Below are 19,196 nucleotides of genomic sequence, written 5' to 3'. Positions count from 1 at the left end.
GGGGTAGTGGATGAGCTGATTACCCTTGAAAGAGCGGCCGTACAGGTAGATGTGGAAGTTGTCGGCAGCCCCACAAGATGGCGATCGCATCTTTTTCGATTTGTGAGTATCGCTGTTCTTTGGGCGTGAGGGTGCGGCTGGCATACGCCACTCAAGCCCATTCTTCACATTCAGCCACATTCTTCACATGGGCCAGCACCGCCCTGAGGCCTGTGGGGTTTACGTCCATGACGAGCTGTGACTCTCACTTGAGGTCGAAGTACACAAGGGTGGTAGTTTTGGATAGGGCCGCTTTTGTCCGCTGGAACGCTTCTCCTTGCGCCGACTCCCACGTCGACGCCGTGGTGGCTTTTGTCAGGTCTCGGAGCAGGCCCTGAGGTCTGCTAGGTTCTTGATGAAACGGCCGCAGTATGTCACCATACCCAGAAAACAGCGGACCCCGGAGACAGATGTTGGAGCTGGCACTTCTTGGATGTCCTTCACTTTTTCTGGGTCTGGGCCTTTGTCGGAAAACTTGTAGCCAAAGAAGCTGATGTCCCGTCGCAGGAAGTCACATTTTTCACGGTACAGCGTGAACCCACGGTCTTGGAGGCACGAGAAGACATCTTGGAGGCGGACGAGGTGCTCTTCCAGTGTGGGGGAGTGCACTAAGATATCATCACTCACATTGAGTACTTCTTCTAGGCCATGAAGGACATTCTTGATGATGTTCTGGAACACCTCAGCTGCACTGGAGATGCCAAAGTTGAGCCTAGTGTACCTCCAGAGCTCAGCGTGGGTCGAGAACGTGGTAATGGGGTGGGAGTTTGGGTGCAGTGGTATCTGGTGGTAGCCAGATCGGAGGTCCATCTTTGAGGACCACTTTAACCCCCTAGTTCGCCCATTATGTCGTCCACCCTGGATGTGAGATGGCTTTCCCGCTTGATAGCCAGGTTGAGAATCCTCATGTCTACGCAGATGCGCACTGCTCCGGGTTGCTTTGGCTTTTTGGCTACTACGATGGGTGACACCCATGGCGTTGGCCTGCTCACCCGTTCAATGATGCCTGCTTTCTCCAGGAGCCGAAGCTCGACCTCCACTTTTGGCCGTAGATGAAATGCCACTCTTCTGTGCCTGAGGGTGACTGGGGCTATTGACTTGTTGATATGCAATTTGATGGCAGGTCTTTTTAAGCGCCCAATGCCTTCGAACAGTGGTGAGAAGACAAGGAGCAGATGACTGAAACCTTGGGCATGCACATCGAATGCAAAGTGGATCAAGTTGAGGTCTTGAGCCATTTAGCAGCTGAGGAGGAACCCTGACCCTTCTTGTGACACATAAATTTTAGCGCGTTGCCTGGTACTGTCGTGAGAGAGTTCCGCTTGGAAGACGCCACACAGCTTGAGCGGAGAACGGTTGTCAAAAGCATACACTTGAACGCTGGTGTTGTGTAGCCTCGGGGGATTTGGCAGGCCATGGTAGACGTGTTCGGCCATGAGGTTGATTGTGGACCCAGTGTCGATAAGCGCAGCTATGGCGTGTTCTTGCACTGCTATGTTGCAGATTGGTGCCGACTGATGGGCAGCTGCGCGGGTATTCAGCATCTGTACCACGTGAACTGTGGCAGCTTTGTCCTCATCCATGTCGCTGTCAGTGTCAGCTCCACCGCATTCACTTGCTTATGCGAGCTTCTGGGCCAGAGTCTTTGTGATGAGCGGCAGACAGTGGAAAAATGATTCAGTTTCCCGCATGCGCTGTAGGTCTTGCCATTAGTGGCGCAAACCCCAGTGTGCGGGTACGGGCCGCTGCACCATCCACATTGATGACCTTGCGGGCGGTGCTTGGTTGGAGGAGGCGCTGACTTGGGGGGGCTTCGATCGAGTGTCACTCGTGTCCGTGCGCAGTGCGTTCACCGCTCTTCCTTGACTGTCGTCAACGAAGTAGGGTCCATATGGGCAGCTCGTGCCTTGGCTAGTTCTTTGGAGTACCCCAGAGTCAGGATGTCCTTCATGGGCATGTTGTGCTCCTGCAGGATGTGCTCCCAAAGCTTGGAGGGGGGTGCACCCCTGAATGAACTGTGCCCGGACCTTGATGTCCTCGTCTGGGAGGGTACATGTGCTTGCCAGTTCTTTGAGGCGCCCGTAGAAGATGAAGACCTGTTCTCTGGCACTGTGACTTCTCAGTTTTTGTATTTCGGGATTGTCCGCATCATTGTATTTGTGTTTAACATGCCCTGTAATTGATGTAAAGCACTCCTATACCCACTGGTCAGGTCAGCGCTATATAAAACTCCGCAAATAAATTTGTCAGGTTGCTGACGGGCTTGGCGAGGGAGGAACCGCTCTTAGTCAGGGTTAGCATAAGGTTCAAAGTGAGCTGTGATGGCATCACTCATGGAGGCGTAGTTTCTTGAGGGCCCAGCTTCATGCAGCCGTTTGGAGATTTTGTGTATGTCCGCTCCTCCCTGATGAGGGAGCATGGGCCGTCTCCGTAGCGCCGGGATGTCTGCTGCGTCGAAGTAGGTTTCTTGGCGCTCCACCCACGCTTTCCAGTGTGCAGCTTGAGGCCGGGGAGGGACAGTTACTGTGAAAGGTTCCAGCGTCGGTACTGAGGCCATTCTGCCAGGTGCAGGAGGCGAGTGGAGGGCCGAGTGGTATGTAGCGATGACTCCGCACGCAAAGCACTTGAGGCAGGGAACTGATGCACCTTTCGGGGTGTGCAGCTGCAGATGGGGGTCCTTGTTGGGAGCTGAGATGGTATATGCCGGGGGTTCACAGTTGGTAGCGTCGGCTGGATGGTGGTTCTGCAGGGTTGGCAGACCACGAGCAAAGCCTGTGTAGCAGCGTGGTGACGGAGCCAGACGTTGGGGCAGCAAGAGTCCGCCTTGGGCCCAGCATGGGGCAGATAACATTGGGCCTAGGAGGCTGCTGGGGCCTTGGGCGTGTGGTGTAGGCTGCAAGGGCTGCGCGTGGAGGCCCTAGGAGGGAGGCGCTGACCGTGGCATGCATTACTTGCTGGTTCCAGCAGGAGGTGTAGCGGTGGGACGCCAGTGGCGCATCGGCTCCAGCGGGTGTGGGGTGGCGGGATGCCAGCAGCGCGCGGGTCTGAGAACAGGCCATGCATACGCCGCGCAGGATTGGCAGCAGGGGCGTACTCACTGCTTTGTTGGTGGTAGCAGTTGTCGGGTGTATCGAGGCAGCCACAGATCGGTCGGCAGGCGAGCGGGAGGATGCGGCTCGCGCCATGCCCAGCGGCAGCCGCGTGGCTGAGAAGGGGCGCCACTCTTGATCGTGCAATCAATGCAGGTGAGGGGTGTGCAGAGGTGGGTGCAGGGCGAAGCCACCTCATCGCCAGTGTGGTGTTGGCCGTTGGGGGTGGGCGGCCACGTGGTAACAGGTCTAAGACTGGAGGACACACACACAAGGCACACGCTTAGAGACAGGAGTGGTCAAAGAACTAACCACGCCCGGGCTCTGGGCTCTTTCTTAACTTGCCTTACGCTGGACTGGCATATGCCAGTCCAACCCATTATTCTTATGCATAGGGGTGGAGAAACAAAGGTAATACAAACAGCAGTCAACCCTGCTAGGTCAGGTGGCACGGCCTCACCCAGCCATCTACGACATTATACTCCTCAGCTTCGGTGTCTGCAGCTCCCAAATCGTGTCCCCTCCTTGCAAGCCCTCCTGGGTGTTGAACTGCCCCGACGGCCCAGATGAGCGTTGATGGTCGGGCCAGCTTGCAGGGCATGTCTGCCATCTTGGCAGGCTCGGCCACGCCCCTCAGACTTCCAGTCTTAATTGAATGACCCAAGAACTTATAAAAAAAAGGCCTTAAGCCTTGATGAAATCATTGTGTTATGCATGGATGACGAAACACTTTGTGGCGGCTTGAGATGTTTGAAAATTCTGGAATAAAGGACTAAATGGAGTGCCCTAAGTTCATGTTTATTTTATTCAAACTAACTTTCCAACTTGAGGAACATGGGAGTGGCTGCCCTTCCTTGTTGAGCACCCTATTTTAAATCAATTTACACTGTACTACATACGATTATTATTGAACTGGTTTATCGCGTGCCAATAATTTCTCTCTACACTCCAATTGTAATTAGTATCTTGTGCCTGCTGGGTAAATTTAAAGTTACTAATCTGCCTCCAAATTGTTGCTACATTTCGTGTTCTAGATGCTGTACCCTGACAACTTTAGGGTTGTCATAGTGACGTCCTCCAACCTCCAACACCTACCAACAAACCTTAACAGAACTTTACGTTTTTTCAGTGATATAGACTATGCTCTAAGATCTTGTAACACAATAAACATTTGTGCACTAGTATGTTCACAAGCAATTAGCAGAGTCTCTTAATATGATTTATTCTTCTGTGTAGTGGTGGTCAAGTAACAAATCTGTTCCGACAATCTCGCCAGTATCTTTGCCCTCTAAGCTGAATTCTGTTAATATCAGCTGAATCCCTTTGGGCCCAATGCTGTGGCTGTGGAATCGCTGTGCAGTCTTATCAATGTTGGCCCGCCTTTTGTTACTGTCTTGATGAGAGGTCCTCAAAGACTGCTATGTAGGGTAGCACAATCAAATCGAAATACACCCCCAACATTTAATGGCTAATGCCAGGACTTCCTTCAACCCATCATGCACATGTAAAAACATTTTCTCAGTTGAAGAATTGCTTCAGTTCAGACATGTCTGAAACCCAAATATGTCATATCAGCAAAGCAGGTTTAACGAAAGGTTAGAACATTTTCAGAATCTCCTGGTTAAAGGCAGCAGAGGGGATTTAGACAAATTCCACCCATAGGTGATAGGTAATTCTTGTTCTATACAGAGTACCGTTAGGTGTCAGCTTTATTCTATGTGATACCCTAACCAGGGCACCATACTATATAGAAGCATTCAAACATATTTTGCAATACCTAAATATAGGTCATCAACTGTTCATTTTATTTAAAATTATATCTGGCAGACATGAATGAGGCAGACGGAGACGTACTGAAATTAGCCAATGCAGCATTCCAGTTTAATGGCAGGGAAACACTGACAACATTGATTTCACCTCTGCCTATACCTGCCATTTGCTTCCTGAAAACAAAAACATTACATGTAGTTCATTATTTCAACCTCTTTCTTTATACAAATTCTTAATATTCAGTTGGAGTTAACCTAATAAATCTGAAAGTATCCTTCACAAATGTACTTTTGCTGTAAAATTTGAGATTAAACTAGACAAACACTTTCTATAAATTTACTTTGGACAGTGCAACATGAAAATAAACTATAACTTTTTATTCAGTCAATATTTCTATATTATGAGATATTTTCCGTGAGGATTAAAATTGTGCAACCATATTTCTGTGATGGAGTCAGGTTATATATTCCTTTTGTAAACCCACAGAACAAAATTTTAACTGTTTCCCCAATTAGCACACTGAAAACAGACCAGCTTCAAGGCACCAATAAAAAACTAGAAGTTCTAACAAGGCGGCCCGAAATGCTACAAGTGTATTTTGTTTTGATCAAAATACCTAAGGAAGTACCTAGGTGCTGTATCGTATTCATAGTTAGATGGCCGACAATGAATGAAGTAACCAGGGAGCCCGTTGTAGAGACTTCAATAGAGAACATTTCTCAATTCACGTCTGAAGTATGGACTTGGTCCTGCATGCTCCATGAACAATACTCGAAACCTCTAGGTGCTCTTCGGTGTTGTTTAGAGTGAAACATATGGGGCTCCCAGGAGTACACCACATATAGTGATGCTTTATTCTGCTGCAGCTGCTAGACTGCAGTAAGCAGTTTCAGGCAACAGGGTGATTTGTAATTTCATAACTTTTGTTAACACATTTTGGCTAAAGTACTATGAATAGTTATTGGGGCAATCTGCCTCTCTGAGCAGTCTCCAGGTCCATACCAATACACAGTATTTGCAGCCTTCAGCTGTAGGACGAGGTGTCTTACAGACCAAGGTTCAGGGTATCACTCCAGGTTGAGGCAGCGCTTTAACCACAAATTAAGAAAAGTAAGGCCTCATGCTGATTACGACTTTGGCTGCCTTCGAGCGCGCCGTCACACCAGCGCCCTGCTCTAAGACCACCAAAGTAATCCACATACTGCCCACCGGATTGCAAGTTAAAATCCGGTGGGTGATCCCACGGCAGTGTTCCCACTACAGTGCCATGGTAAGGCTCATAGCAGAGCCTTAGAAAGGCACCACCTTGGGACTGCACACATGGACTGTGCAGTCCATACTGTGCAGGAACAGGGGGTGCAGAATGAGAGGGAGGAACCCCATGTGCCCCTCTGCATGCCCCGTGCACAAAGGCACAAGGGGGGCCCCTGGCCCACTTAGATTTCTCACCACCACACTTTTCATGGTAGGCTCACCTCCATAAAAACTCTGGCAGTGAGGAAACTCTTAATATGCACGGCCAGCAATATTGCGAGTCTCAGACCACTGCGATACCACCAGGAATCGCGGATCCCTGGCAGTAGCAGCAGACCTATGGCTGTCTGACCACCCAACTCGTAATACGGCAGGCCAGCCACCAGTGCGGCAGTAGCCACACCGCCACCACGGGTAACTCGGAATCGGCTCTTAAGTATTCAGTCATTACAGAGAAAATGCTCACCAGGACAGCAACATGAGCTTAACAGCCCTCACTGGGCCAAGAGATAGCGTGTGTTGATTTAGGTTACTACACAAAGCAGAATAAACTACCTACAGCGGACTGGGACCTCTGCTTTGGTTTTAGGCACCAGAGACATAAAACGTCATCAAAAGTGAGTAGACACACCCTTGAGCTCCAACTACTGACTTGTCATCACAGTTGTAACTTGGTTGTGCTTTCTATGACACTTTCATATCATGGACACTGCCTGTATTGTGAATGAGCTCCCGAATTCATACACATCCTGAGTCACTCTAAAAATGTTCATAGCAACTGATCATTCAAAATGAATGATTGTGTAAATGTAAGCAATATGTAAAACCGATTTGGTAATTGACAATGAGAGTAGTACAAATTGAAAGTCTGAGCATGAGTATCCTTGGCTGAACATCGGCTCCAGCTGAATGTGACTGTCCATCAGATGCCTGGTCTTCTTATAGCTTGCCCCGTAGGGGCTTGAGGTACTTGTAGAAAGAATCATGCACCTTTGGAGACAAAGGAGGGAAAATAAACAGAAACATGCATTCAATACATACAGCAAAATAGTGACATTTAATACTTTTTCTCAAAAAATTTCAAGTTATGATTAATGAACAGTAAAAACTACTTTAGATTATTATTTTCTCAAATGGCGCATCACTTTTTATATGACTGCCATCGATCAGTGTGATTAGGAGATCTTGTCCCAGTGATCGTGCAACAATCTAAGTTATACTTCCACATACAGATTTACTCTATTCTTTGACATAGATCGTGCTTTTAAGGGGATTGCAAGTCTTCACTGTTGAGTTCCACACCCTGTATAAAATCTAAATAAGCAGATGTAATACCAAGGGTTGGCTGTTACTCCTTTGCCAATTCATGCACCATATGTCCATCTATGTTGTTGTTCATGAGAGCCATGCAACCATGCAAACGAATCATCACGTTCAACCCTCAATTATGACTTGGGAAGTGATTGCTTACATAAGATTTGAACCTATTAAATAGTTTATTTAATTCAGTACGTCAAAGAGGCCTGAGACCTCCGTACTATCGCACTATTTTTGACAGAATCCCATCCATATCTGGTTCTGCTGATTTCATCCGGTTCGGTGAAAGTCTATGAAACTGCCCAGCCGGATGATCTTTAAACCTAAAGAACAAGTTACTTACCTTTGGTGACACTCTTTCTGGTCCATACTTTATCTAATTGCAGATTCCTCACCTTCAGAATATCTCCAGGCGTCACACTGGTTCAGAAAGAATTTAAATATCACTCCGTCAGGGGGCTCTGATGTGGAGCCCAACAATAAATAATTAGGGGTACCACTGGGAAAATTCCTAAATTTAGACTTTTTAGATTGGGCAAAAGACCATTACTCAGAATGGGGAGGCGTGACAAATCTGCTCTTAGATAGAGTATTTATCGGAAAGAGTCTCACCGAAAATCATTCAATCAATCAATCAATGGATTTGTAAGCCATGAATAATCACGCAAGAGGGTATCCAGGCGCTGAGGAGTAGAAGTTGCCGTAGAGATCAGTTGAACAGTCAGATCTTGAGTGCCTTCCTCCACTGTTACTTCGGCGGATGAGAGGGGTGTGAGCGAGGGACAGGGATGGGGATCGCAGGTGTCTGGAGGGCTGGTGGAAGTTCATGCATTGGTTGATGTATGCATGACCTTGGTAGTGCAGGGCCTTGTAGGAGTGGAACAACATCTTGAATTGGCATCTCTTCTGTACGGGGAGCTAGTGGAGTTTCCTAAGGTGATTGGTGATGTGGGTCTATTTAGGGAGGTTGAGGAAGAGTCTGGACGTGGAGTATATTTGTTCTTCTGAAGGATTCTTTTAACCACAGATTCTTCACCTTTAGAAAAAACACCAAAGCAGTACCTCTCAAGGTGGTGGGTGTGTAGAATGGCTCAGATAAAAAAATCATGGTGGAACAATCATGCGAACTGCTCTTCCCATTAGACCTGGCTGGTAAGGTGGTAGTGCTTTGTGAACATGAGTACTGATGCCCATATCGCAGCCTGACAGATGTTGAGGACAGGCACTACACATACCAGCACAGTGGTAGCAGGGATGGGCCGGGTGGAAGGGGCCCTCAGTCCTTTTGAAGGCTGCTTCTTAGCCTGTGCATAGCAGAACTTAATGCATGGAACTATCCATCATGCCAGAGCCTGTTTAGTAACTGCCATCATTTTCTATGCCTCGGAGAACCCCACAAGGAACTGATAGTCCACCATAGAGCCGAGCGTTCAATGTTGCTGCAGTTCCAATTAATGGGAGATATGGAAGGGAGGCTCAATTGTCGTCGCCGCAGTTCGAACAATGTCGATGATGAGCCGCGGGTCACAATTGAGCTCGCGGGGCACAGCCGGCGTGCCTGGTCCTTACTGCCGGTTCCGGTTTGAACCGGCAGTAAGGACCAGGCACGCCGGCTGTGCCCCGCGAGCTCAATTGTGACCCGCGGCTCATCATCGACATTGTTTGAACTGCGGCGACGGCCATTGAGCCTCCCGTCCATATCTCCCATTAATTGGAACTGCAGCAACATTGAATGCTCGGCTCCATGCCGTAATCGGCACAACAGAGAGCCTCAAATACTTTACTTCTAAGTGAACAATCAGGGATTCAGCCTCGCGATCTAAGGAATAAGTACCGGTTTGCCCCACTACCACAAGCCCCGGCGACGCCATCAGCACCCTGCTTAAGGAGTTGTTAATGCCAAACAACACCACCAGCCGCGCCATCCGATACCTCTAATCAAGAGGCGTTCTTAATTCAGGCAATTCTAATTACATAAGTCCTGAAGATGATCCCCTTTATTAATTGAGCGAGGGATCGAAACGCGACACCCATGAGTGGTCATACATGAAAATATTTTGTATTTGTTGTATGTACTACTCCAGGCGTTACTGTCGATATTCTTTACTTTTAAACAGTACCCTGACTGCTCTTTTCTTTTGCCTGAAACACCCCTTTCACCCTTTCCTATTTCCTTTTTCCTCCCGGTACAGCACAGGATTGTGTCTTGCTACTGTTGTAGAAATGTATTATAACTACTTACCTTCTATTTGTTGATAAATAAATTCCTTGCCCGGCTGGACAAGGAAGCTAAACATATAGTAGCCTATTGTGTTCTATATAATATTTGTCCTATTTTTCAAAAAGCTAAGAACCTTTGTTCTGAAAAACTCAATTTAAGGAAAATTCCACGCCATACTGGAGAAAACTGTACCCTTGACGAGATTGACGAGCTTATTGAGGAGGTTGAGGGCTTTTTACAGCCACCATGACGCAACTCGAGGAGGGAGTCGTGCATACACCCACACCAACTTCTGATCCCCCCCGCACAGGCCCTTGCCGTATCTGCTCCTGCTACCAAGACTGGAGGGGATAGCCAAGCAGTACCTTCCATTGAGTCCCTCCTCACATCAATGAGAGAGAAGATAAGAACAGGGTTTTTGTTTTCAGCAGAGAATCAATCAGAAATGAGGGCCGCATGTGATATCCTCGAGAGGAAGGTGGACCGGCTGAACAACAGAACAGAGGCATTGGAAGGATCAGTAGATGCACTCAAGGCAAGCCTGGGATCGGCCGAGTTACAGATCCAAACACTGCGAAGGGAAGGGGATGCAGTATGTGAGAGAGTGGAGTCTTTAGAAAACTATTTTAGGAGGAATAACCTCTGACTTTTGAAGATCCCGGAAGGGAAAGAAGGGAATGACATCAAGACTTTTGTCGTCGCAATATTAAAGGACACCCTTAACTTAGAGGAGTCCACGGACTTCCTCGAAAAAGATATACAAAGGATTCACAGGGACCCTTTCCGCTTGAACCCTGGGAGAGAGAGACCAAGAAAGATACTTGTTAACTTTTTGACTTTCTCAATCAAAGAAAAGATCCTAAACTTGGCCCTGAAAGCTAAGTCTCTGAAACCTTGGAACTCAAACTTTCAGTTTGAGATCTGTTCCGACCTATCCAAGACTACGCTGGATAGACAATGGGAATTGGGCCGGAGGATGGAGAAGTTTAGGGGACTCGGAGCCACGGTACAGATGAGATTCCCTACTTTTTTAAGAGTTATGTTCAACAATAAGATGCATTACCTTAGAACCCCCTTCGAAGCTGATGAAATATTGGAGTCTATTAAGGACTTCTCTCGGGGGGGGGGGCAGGGGGATGGAAGTTAAATAGGGATACATTCCGAGATTGAGATAATGTCCTCTAATACACATTATCCCTATAGGTTACTTTTGGAATTAAGGATTTGAATCGGGAAAAATGAAAAGTAAAAATATAGAAAATAAATCACTATTTGGAAAAAAATAATAATAATAAAAAAAAAAACAACACTAATCAAGTATGGAAGGATACTCCTTTCCTCTCCCAAAAAAAAAATTGGGGAAGAATAAGAAAGGAAAGGAGCGGTGAACATACGTTAGACACTTAAAATGATTATACACATAGAAAACCATTGCTAGCCTATACCGACAAAGTTTGGGTTGTGGGAAGAGGAGAGGAGAGGGAGTGGAGAGAGGGCAGACTTATTAAGAATATTGAAAGTGTTCCATGCTACCACGTATGGCAGACATCCAATACATTGCATGCAATACACACTAGCCTATGGCCGTGTCCGTCGTGGAGTATCACACCCTCTACCCTGTCAAGTTGTGCCGCGGCCACCTCATAGCAAATGTCCTGACAGCGGGGTCAGATGGCAGCCATTTTAGATTGTTAAATAGTATGTTAAGTGCATCACCACCACTCAAAATGGTCTCTACTTTGTTCACATATACTAAATGTTAATCTTTTTTTGCCCCAAAAAAGTGTTATCTAGTACCTTAATGTGGTTAGAAGCAGTATTTGCACAGTGTTGTTTATACAGCCATTGGCAAAAGTTTGGATGACAAAAATGTAAAATATATAATTTGCACACGTAAAAAAGATTTTTTTTAATTTATGCAAAACATATTAATGTTCTGTATAATTATGCTAACAAAATGTATATGTATTGAAAATTAGATGAAATGTGTGTTTTATTTAAAAAAAAGTTAGCAAACATATTTCTCAATATTTTAAATGCAGACATATGAACCCAGGAAAAGTGAGCCTGAAGTGTTCAGACCCTTTCCAGACCTTGCCACTATGGAAAAACAGGATATTATTTTTTAAAAAAAACAGATTGAGTAGGCAAACAATTCTTGATTGATGTCATCAGCTGGAACCAGATCTTCTGCCTCGCAACAGGAATACCACAACAAAAACATCAGTAGTCACTACATTTTCTTGCCACAGGATCTTTCCAATACACTAGAAGTATCTGGTGGAATCTTGTAAGCACCTTTCAGTGGTGTGCTACATGAAGTTCTTTCTTCAATGATAAGACACATAAACAGTTTCATCCAGTTTCCACAAAACATGGATTTTGCCAATGTGAAGGGAGATTTTTATTCTTTGGGTCACCTACCACATGGGGTTGATGCAATTGATAACCACATATATTGCCTTAGTGCCACCACACGCCAGAGAACTAGTCTACCACAATCGAAAAAACTTTCATTCAGTCAATGTGCAAGTTGTCTGCTAACCAGATTTGCACAACAGTGTGTGTGCATATTTTCAGGGATCAACCCATGATTCCTTTGTACTATGGAACAGTAGCATACCCCTGCAAATGTCCCAACTTGGACCTGAGCGGGCCTGGCTTGTTGGTAAGTTCAATCTGTCAGTATATTGTTTGGTTAATTTCAAGTTTAATCATCGAAAATATTGTTACATTTTTTGGCATTTTTTTTTATAGTAACCTCAGGTTATCCTAACCAACCCTGGTTGCTTGCACCGCTGAAGAATCCAACAGCACCAGGAGAAGTACGCCTCAGTGAGGCCCATGGATGCACATGGAGGCTGGTGGAGCGGGCTTTTGGGCATCTAGAGGACAGATTTCGATGTATGGATGTCTGGTAGAACCTTCCTCTATTCACCCGATAAGGCGTGCTGTATCACCATGGCCTATTGCATGTTACATAATATAGCCCTGGGACGGAACATCCTATCCATCACCAAGGATGGAGAACATAAAAGCCACGGACGAGGATGAGAAATGTCAAATGAAGATAGAAGTGGTGAAGAGAAAGGAATTGACTTACGTCAACATGTTATTGACAGCTTCTTCACAAGAGCATGAGCATATATTTAAAGTTTATTACATTGCATTTTTAAACTAACTTTTAATCTAATGAGGATGTCAGTCTGTGCTGGAAATATTTTAGAAAGGGCAAGTTAAGGAAAAGTGCAAACATGTTTTTGATCAAAGTTTTGACACACACATTGAGCACTCTGTTAATTTACATTGGTTATCTTTGATTGCTCCTAGAAAATGTGTCCTCAAAATGATTAATTTGTTATGTGAAAATTATGTGATGACATCAAGTAATTGCTTTTGTTTTTTAATCTGTTGTAGGTTCCTTCGCCATGTCATTTTAGTTTGGATATTTCAAAGTTGTGACATTTACAATTATATGATTCTGTTACAAAGTACAAAGATAACATGGGTTGATCCTGGGAAAGACACACACAAAGGTTGCGTGTACCTATCTTTTACACAGACAACTTACACAATGATTGAAGTTTTTAAGATTGCAATAGACGTGTTTTCTGTGAAATGTTGGCACCAAGCCAAAGTGTGCTGTTTAAATTGCTCTACCCACATATGGTAGTCAACACAAAGCATACTAATCTGCCTTCACATTTGCAAAATCCTCATTTTGTGTTAAGTGTCTGAGGCTGTTGATGTGTGTTATTGTAGCACAACACTTAAAAGATGTTTGACATTGCCCCAGATACTGCAACCTTGTATTGGAATAATCCTGTTGCCACTAAATGGAAGCCTGCCATGATCTAGACTATTTGTGTTACTGATGTGGGATTCCTATTGTGGGCCAGAAGATCTGGCTACAGCTGATGACATAATTCAATAATAGTTAGTCTATTTAATCTGATATATTTGATTATAATCCATTCTTCCATGGTGACAAGGTCTGGAACTGTACATGAGAAAAGGGCACTAATTATATGGGTTATGCATCAGCTGTAATGTTTAAGAATTTAATAAGAAAAAGACAAACATGCATTTCTTCCAATGTAATAAAATACTAGTTGATGATCTGTGGTTTGTGTAATTTTTGCTTATTTTTGTAAAATGTGGAAATAATTTTATGACTAAACAATCATTTTGATGTTAACATTTCAAAATGTATGCTGTAAATAACACATTTAACCAATTGAGAAATGAAATACAATAACAGTCTTTGACTTTGTCAGTTTGGTTTTATTCAACATAACCCCAAAAGAAAATACACAAGGTGACATGAAAAAAACAAACCAAAGATTACAACTGTGAATCATGGTGACTGTCTGCCCAGACAGACCAGATAGAGCAGGCAGCTCCTCAACACCCAGACTTGCAAGAGTATAGTCCCCACTGAAGGCTTGATCCTGGTCTGGAGTGGAGGTATTCTCAGTGGTAGATGGTTGTCCATGTACTCTAGCTGCAGGATGCTCTTTTGAAAAACGATAATTATGTGCACTGCCTCAGTTGTAACTAAGGACTGGTTTGTCTTGTTTTGTTATGCCGTGTCATTCAGAAGTATTGGTTTGCTTTTGATGTCTTTGTGAATATGTTTCAATTTTGACCATTTCCGTTTTGTTTAACTGTTTCATGGTGTATCTTTCTTCATGACATAAATTAAATGTTTATCATGTTTGTACTTGAAAAAGATAGGAAAAAAGAATAAAAGCACCAGAACTACTTTAGACTCCAAGGTGGTTACTTTGAATGTAATAATTATCAATGCACGTTGGAACTCCTTTCTGTTTTTCATAATATTGTGGCCCAGTTTGGACGTAAGTATAAGCCCAACCCCTCTGTGTATCATTAGTTTTAGAAAGTGGGCATTTATCTTCTCTTACTGCTCTGTGTGCAGTTCAAGTTTATTTCACGTTTATTTGGACCATTGGTCCACTGCTCTGTGGAACTTCAGCCTGACTCACATGTCTGGGGTGGGTGACAGTTTCACTTTGTGCTTTTCCTCTAGATAGCCACAAACACAGGAAGGTTAAGTCTGTCTGAGCACTCATTTGCATTCTCCGTGGCCCTTCCTGGGCAGGAAGGGAGGGAGGGGCTGACACTTGCACCTGAATATGCAGTGTCCTGTCCCCACACAAACGGCTGATTCCCCACTACTGATAGTCTGGAGCCAGGGCTGGGAAGAATGGACCTGTTTGCACTTCAAAGACCCTTCTTTGAAGTCAGCCCCACTTTAAAAGGCACAACTGGGTCTAAGTACTCGGTCTCTTACCCTACCAAACCAAACACTACTGGACCTGTGAAGAACTCTGCCAAGAGGAAGAACTGCTGCACTTCTACAAGGACTGCTGGACTGCTGCTCTGGAAGCACTGCCTGTCTGCTGTTCTGTGCTGCCTGCTACTCTTTGCTCTGCTGAGGAAAGGACTGGGACTATCTTACTTGAACCTCCCTACCTCGAGACCTTCGGCCCCGACCCCTACGCACAATTGCTACTGGGATTTACCCATGAACTACCATCAACATTTTATTCACATTAATACAACAAATGATTTACTTAAGGTTGAACATTTATTTCAACACCATAAATATTCGCTAGTTTAACTTATTATTAGATCATGAAACACAAATTGAATGCAATACTTGTCATAAAGTCATTTGTACATGATTTTTTTTTTTTCATTCTGACAATTTCTTCTGTGTTTTCTTGAAGATGCTCTATGCATTTCGGGTCACACAGGACCCTTCATCAAGAGCAAGTGCCATCTAAAAAACAATATCACACGGCAATGAGCATTATATACCAACTGGAGCATACAATGTGTCTACATTTTTCAAAGGAACAACATGCTTGTTCGCTTTCACAAGGTCTAAGAATCTCAAAGAGATCTTGAAATTTTCCACTTACAAAAAAGGAACTACAGCCAGTAGAGGAATGAAAAAATTTGTAAATTGTGTGCACTGCAGCAATGTCATTACTGGAAACATCATACATCATCCCCTGTCAGGCAAAGAAATTGTACTACATCACAATTCAGATTGTAACTCTATGACATAAAATGTCCCTGCGGGAAAGTCTACGTAGGTAAGACAGAGAGAAAACTAAAAGTGTGAATTTCAGAACACAAGAGCACCATAAGGAATAAAAATATGAAGAGTAGTCTAGCGTCCCATTGGACACAAGAAAGACATAGTATATCCCAATTACAGTTTGCAGTGCTAGAACAGGTAGTTCTCCCGGAGGGTGTGGATCGCACCAGATCCCTCCTTCAGCGAGAAATATTTTAGATAAAAAAACTGGGTACCCAAGAGCCAAAAGGATTAAATGAACGGATTGATTTATCTTGCTTCTTGTACATTTGCTCATTATTGTGGATATCTGTTGATCAGTACTCGTGTATATATAATGTACACTTTGTTAATATGCTGTATGGAGAACTTTGAAAATTTCTAACCAACATGCAAGTTTATTACCATTTCCCCACACTTTCACGTTTTTGTCATGGTGCAAGCACAGTGTTTTAGTAGCATTGAGGTGTTAGGTCATTGGTTGTCGTGTTGGTTTTTGAGGGTCGGGCACGTCAGGAATCTTATTTTGTGGATTTCAACCAGCATTGTGGTTCAGAAAGTGACGTTTAGTTTACATGGCATTTAAATGCGTTTCGAGTGTTCAGCAGCTCGTTGTTCAGTTACTCAGTACCATTTAATAATGGCGGCCGTTGGATAGCCTGAAGAGTAGTCCGTCTTTTCTGTTAATCCCCGGTATTAGTTCCAACGCACATGCGGAGTTCGCGGAGTTGTATCAAACGGAGGCACGGGCCAGCGGAGTTGTGTAGTTTGCCCTTGAAAGACTCGGTAAGAAGTAATGATTGTAGATGCCTTGTGCCTTCGAATCGGTTCCTAGAGCGGAGCTCTGATTTACAGTCTGCTCGATATTGTCGTTTCAGGGTTCACGATTGTTGATTCCCTTCGGGCGTTGATAAACACGGATTCCCAGCAACAGGCACTATATTATAGAAGTCCTTCGGTAAGTTCTGAAGGCAAGGCCATATATGTTTTTGCATTACAAAACTAGAGGCACTTTTTCAATGAAGGTTCTTTTAAAGGATTGGCTCCTCTTTTTTTCAGGTCACGAGCGTACTTTATAGGATGGAACAAGTAAGCAGATATTAGGAAGTTTGGTTTGTTTTGAGCACTGCGGTGAAGGGTATTTTCACGAGGTAGCACACATTACAGAGTCATTTCAAACTCCATGTTAGCATGTTGTTCCTTTGAAAAATGTAGACACATTGTATGCTCCAGTTGGTATATAATGCTCATTGCCGTGTGATCTTGTTTTTTAGATGGCACTTGCTCCTGATGAAGGATCCTGTGTGACCCGAAATGCATAGAGCATCTTCAAGAAAACACAGAAGAAATTGTCAGAATGAAAAAAAAAATTTCATGTACAAATGACTTTATGACAAGTATTGCATTCAATTTGTGTTTCATGATCTAATAATAAGTTAAACTAGCGAATATTTATGGTGTCGAAATAAATGTTCAACCTTAAGTAAATCATTTGTTGTATTAATGTGTATATAATGTTGATGGTAGTTCATGGGTAAATCCCAGTAGCAATTGTGCGTAGTGGTCGGGACCGAAGGTCTCGAGGTAGGGAGGTTTAGTTTTGGACACGGAAAGGACAAACGTGTCACCCCTGCAGCACGCTGAATAATTACAGTTTAAATAGTGTGAATATATAAAACTGAAAGTATAAAGCAGAATAGAAGGTAGTGCATCTCTAAATTCTCAATAAACTATCTTACTTGAACCCAGAGTGACCTTGAGGGCATGCTAGCTTGCCTCCTGCTCTGAAGTGTCACGACCATCAAAGTATTCCTGTAGTCCTGGGCCTTTTGAAGTGAGTTTTCTGTGAAGACCCAGCAGAATCGACACATTGTCTCCATTGCACCGATCCGAACTGACACATCTTCACTGATGAATCACTGCTTAAGGATATCAATTCGACGACTCTGTGGCTCGACGATGCATCGCAAAGGGCTTCACCGACGAGGTTTTGCCGACTTCACGGATCAAAACTGACACTTCGCCTCCATCCAAGGGATCGACGATGACTGTATTTGATGTAGACACATCCTCCATCCAAGGTATTTTCTCAGCGGGCCATGGCTGGTCTCTGTTTCCAACCCAAGCTCCATTTCGGTCAGCCTGGATTTTGGATTTGTCCCGGTCAAGCACGGCCAGATGTGGTTTTGGTCTTGATTTAGTCATGCAACTATTATCTATTTTTCTAACCCCGTGTGGAGTCTTTTTGTGGTGATTTCATTGTGTGACTGTGTGTGTGTATGTGTGTGTGTGTGTGTTGTACAAATACTTTACACATTGCCTCTTTAGATACAACTGACTGCTCTGTGCCAAGCTACCAGAGGTGAGCTCAGGTTATCTTTTAGTGTGTATCTAGCTTACCCTGACTAGAGTGCTGGTCCTTACTTGGACAGGGTGCATACCTCTGCCAACTAGAGACCCCATTTCTAACTGCACCTTTAGCCAGAGTCATGATTTAGGCCAAGAAGGCTTCTGTAGCCCAGGCCTGCATTTAGCGCCAATGGCATCACAGCTGAGATTAGGTTAGAAGGTTACTCCACAGCAACAGCTGATCATAGCTCCCAAAACATGGGGCCTAGAAATATATAACTCCTGGAATGTGGAAGCTAAGAATAAGAGGCTCACAACTCCTTAAGAACTTCTCGCAAATGTTCTCTTTTCATCAATATAGCTGGGGAGGGAGAATGCAAAGAAGCTAAATTCTGGTACTTACAAAGTGAGTGTGGAGCCAGGCAAGAAGACAGTATCTATGACAATTGGTCTAAGGAATTGCTTCTGCAACTGAGACAATCGATTGTACTGAGGTCTTGCCTGTAGTCGTTGCTATAGGCTGCAGCCTGGAGTTCTAATTTCAGCCCAAAATACCACTGACAGGATTCTCAAAACCCGGGTGGTCTGTGGTGTCTCCATGATTCGATATCTCTGGTCATCCAGCTCATAGTAGTTGTTGGGTAGGGAGCTGGTCTCCTAGTTCGCCCCTATGGAATGATTCCCAGAAATAAACGATCATCTGATTTATCAGTGCTATGCCTGCAGATAGGGCACCTAGGCTCGATGGCCTCACCCCTGTGTTATATAAAGAATATGACCCACTGCTTGCCCCATATCTTCTCGCCATGTATGAATAATCTCTTTCCTCTAGAGGCCTGCCTCCCTCCCTATGCGAAGCCCACATTGTAACAATCCTTACACCCGGTAAAGATCCCCACCGCTGCAACTCATATCATCTGCTATCCATGATTAACACGGTTAAAAGATCCTTGTCAAATGTATCGCCTCACGCCTCCTTCCACTACTACCAACCCTGGCTTTTCACCTGGCAGGTCCATAACTTTCATGCTTTCTTTGCACTACACCA

At 44.5% G+C, this 19,196-nt stretch overlaps 1 protein-coding gene across 1 annotated transcript in view; it reads right to left on the bottom strand.

Moving 5' to 3' along the window:
* Nucleotides 1-4,962: 4,962 nt before the first annotated feature.
* Nucleotides 4,963-19,196, bottom strand: part of LOC147702090 (peroxisomal acyl-coenzyme A oxidase 1-like) — a 78,487-nt gene continuing 64,253 nt past the window's right edge. The window contains exon 4 of the mRNA XM_086930719.1: nt 4,963-7,142. Coding sequence (XP_086786845.1) covers nt 7,092-7,142 — 51 coding nt within the window. The 3' untranslated portion in view covers nt 4,963-7,091. The remainder of the gene's footprint in view (nt 7,143-19,196) is intronic.

Source organism: Lissotriton vulgaris, chromosome 7, assembly GCF_964263255.1.
Source record: "Lissotriton vulgaris chromosome 7, aLisVul1.2, whole genome shotgun sequence".
Lineage (NCBI taxonomy): Eukaryota > Metazoa > Chordata > Amphibia > Caudata > Salamandridae > Lissotriton > Lissotriton vulgaris.
The sequence above is the reverse complement of the archived record's forward strand: the minus strand, read 5'-3'. Positions and strand labels throughout refer to the sequence as shown.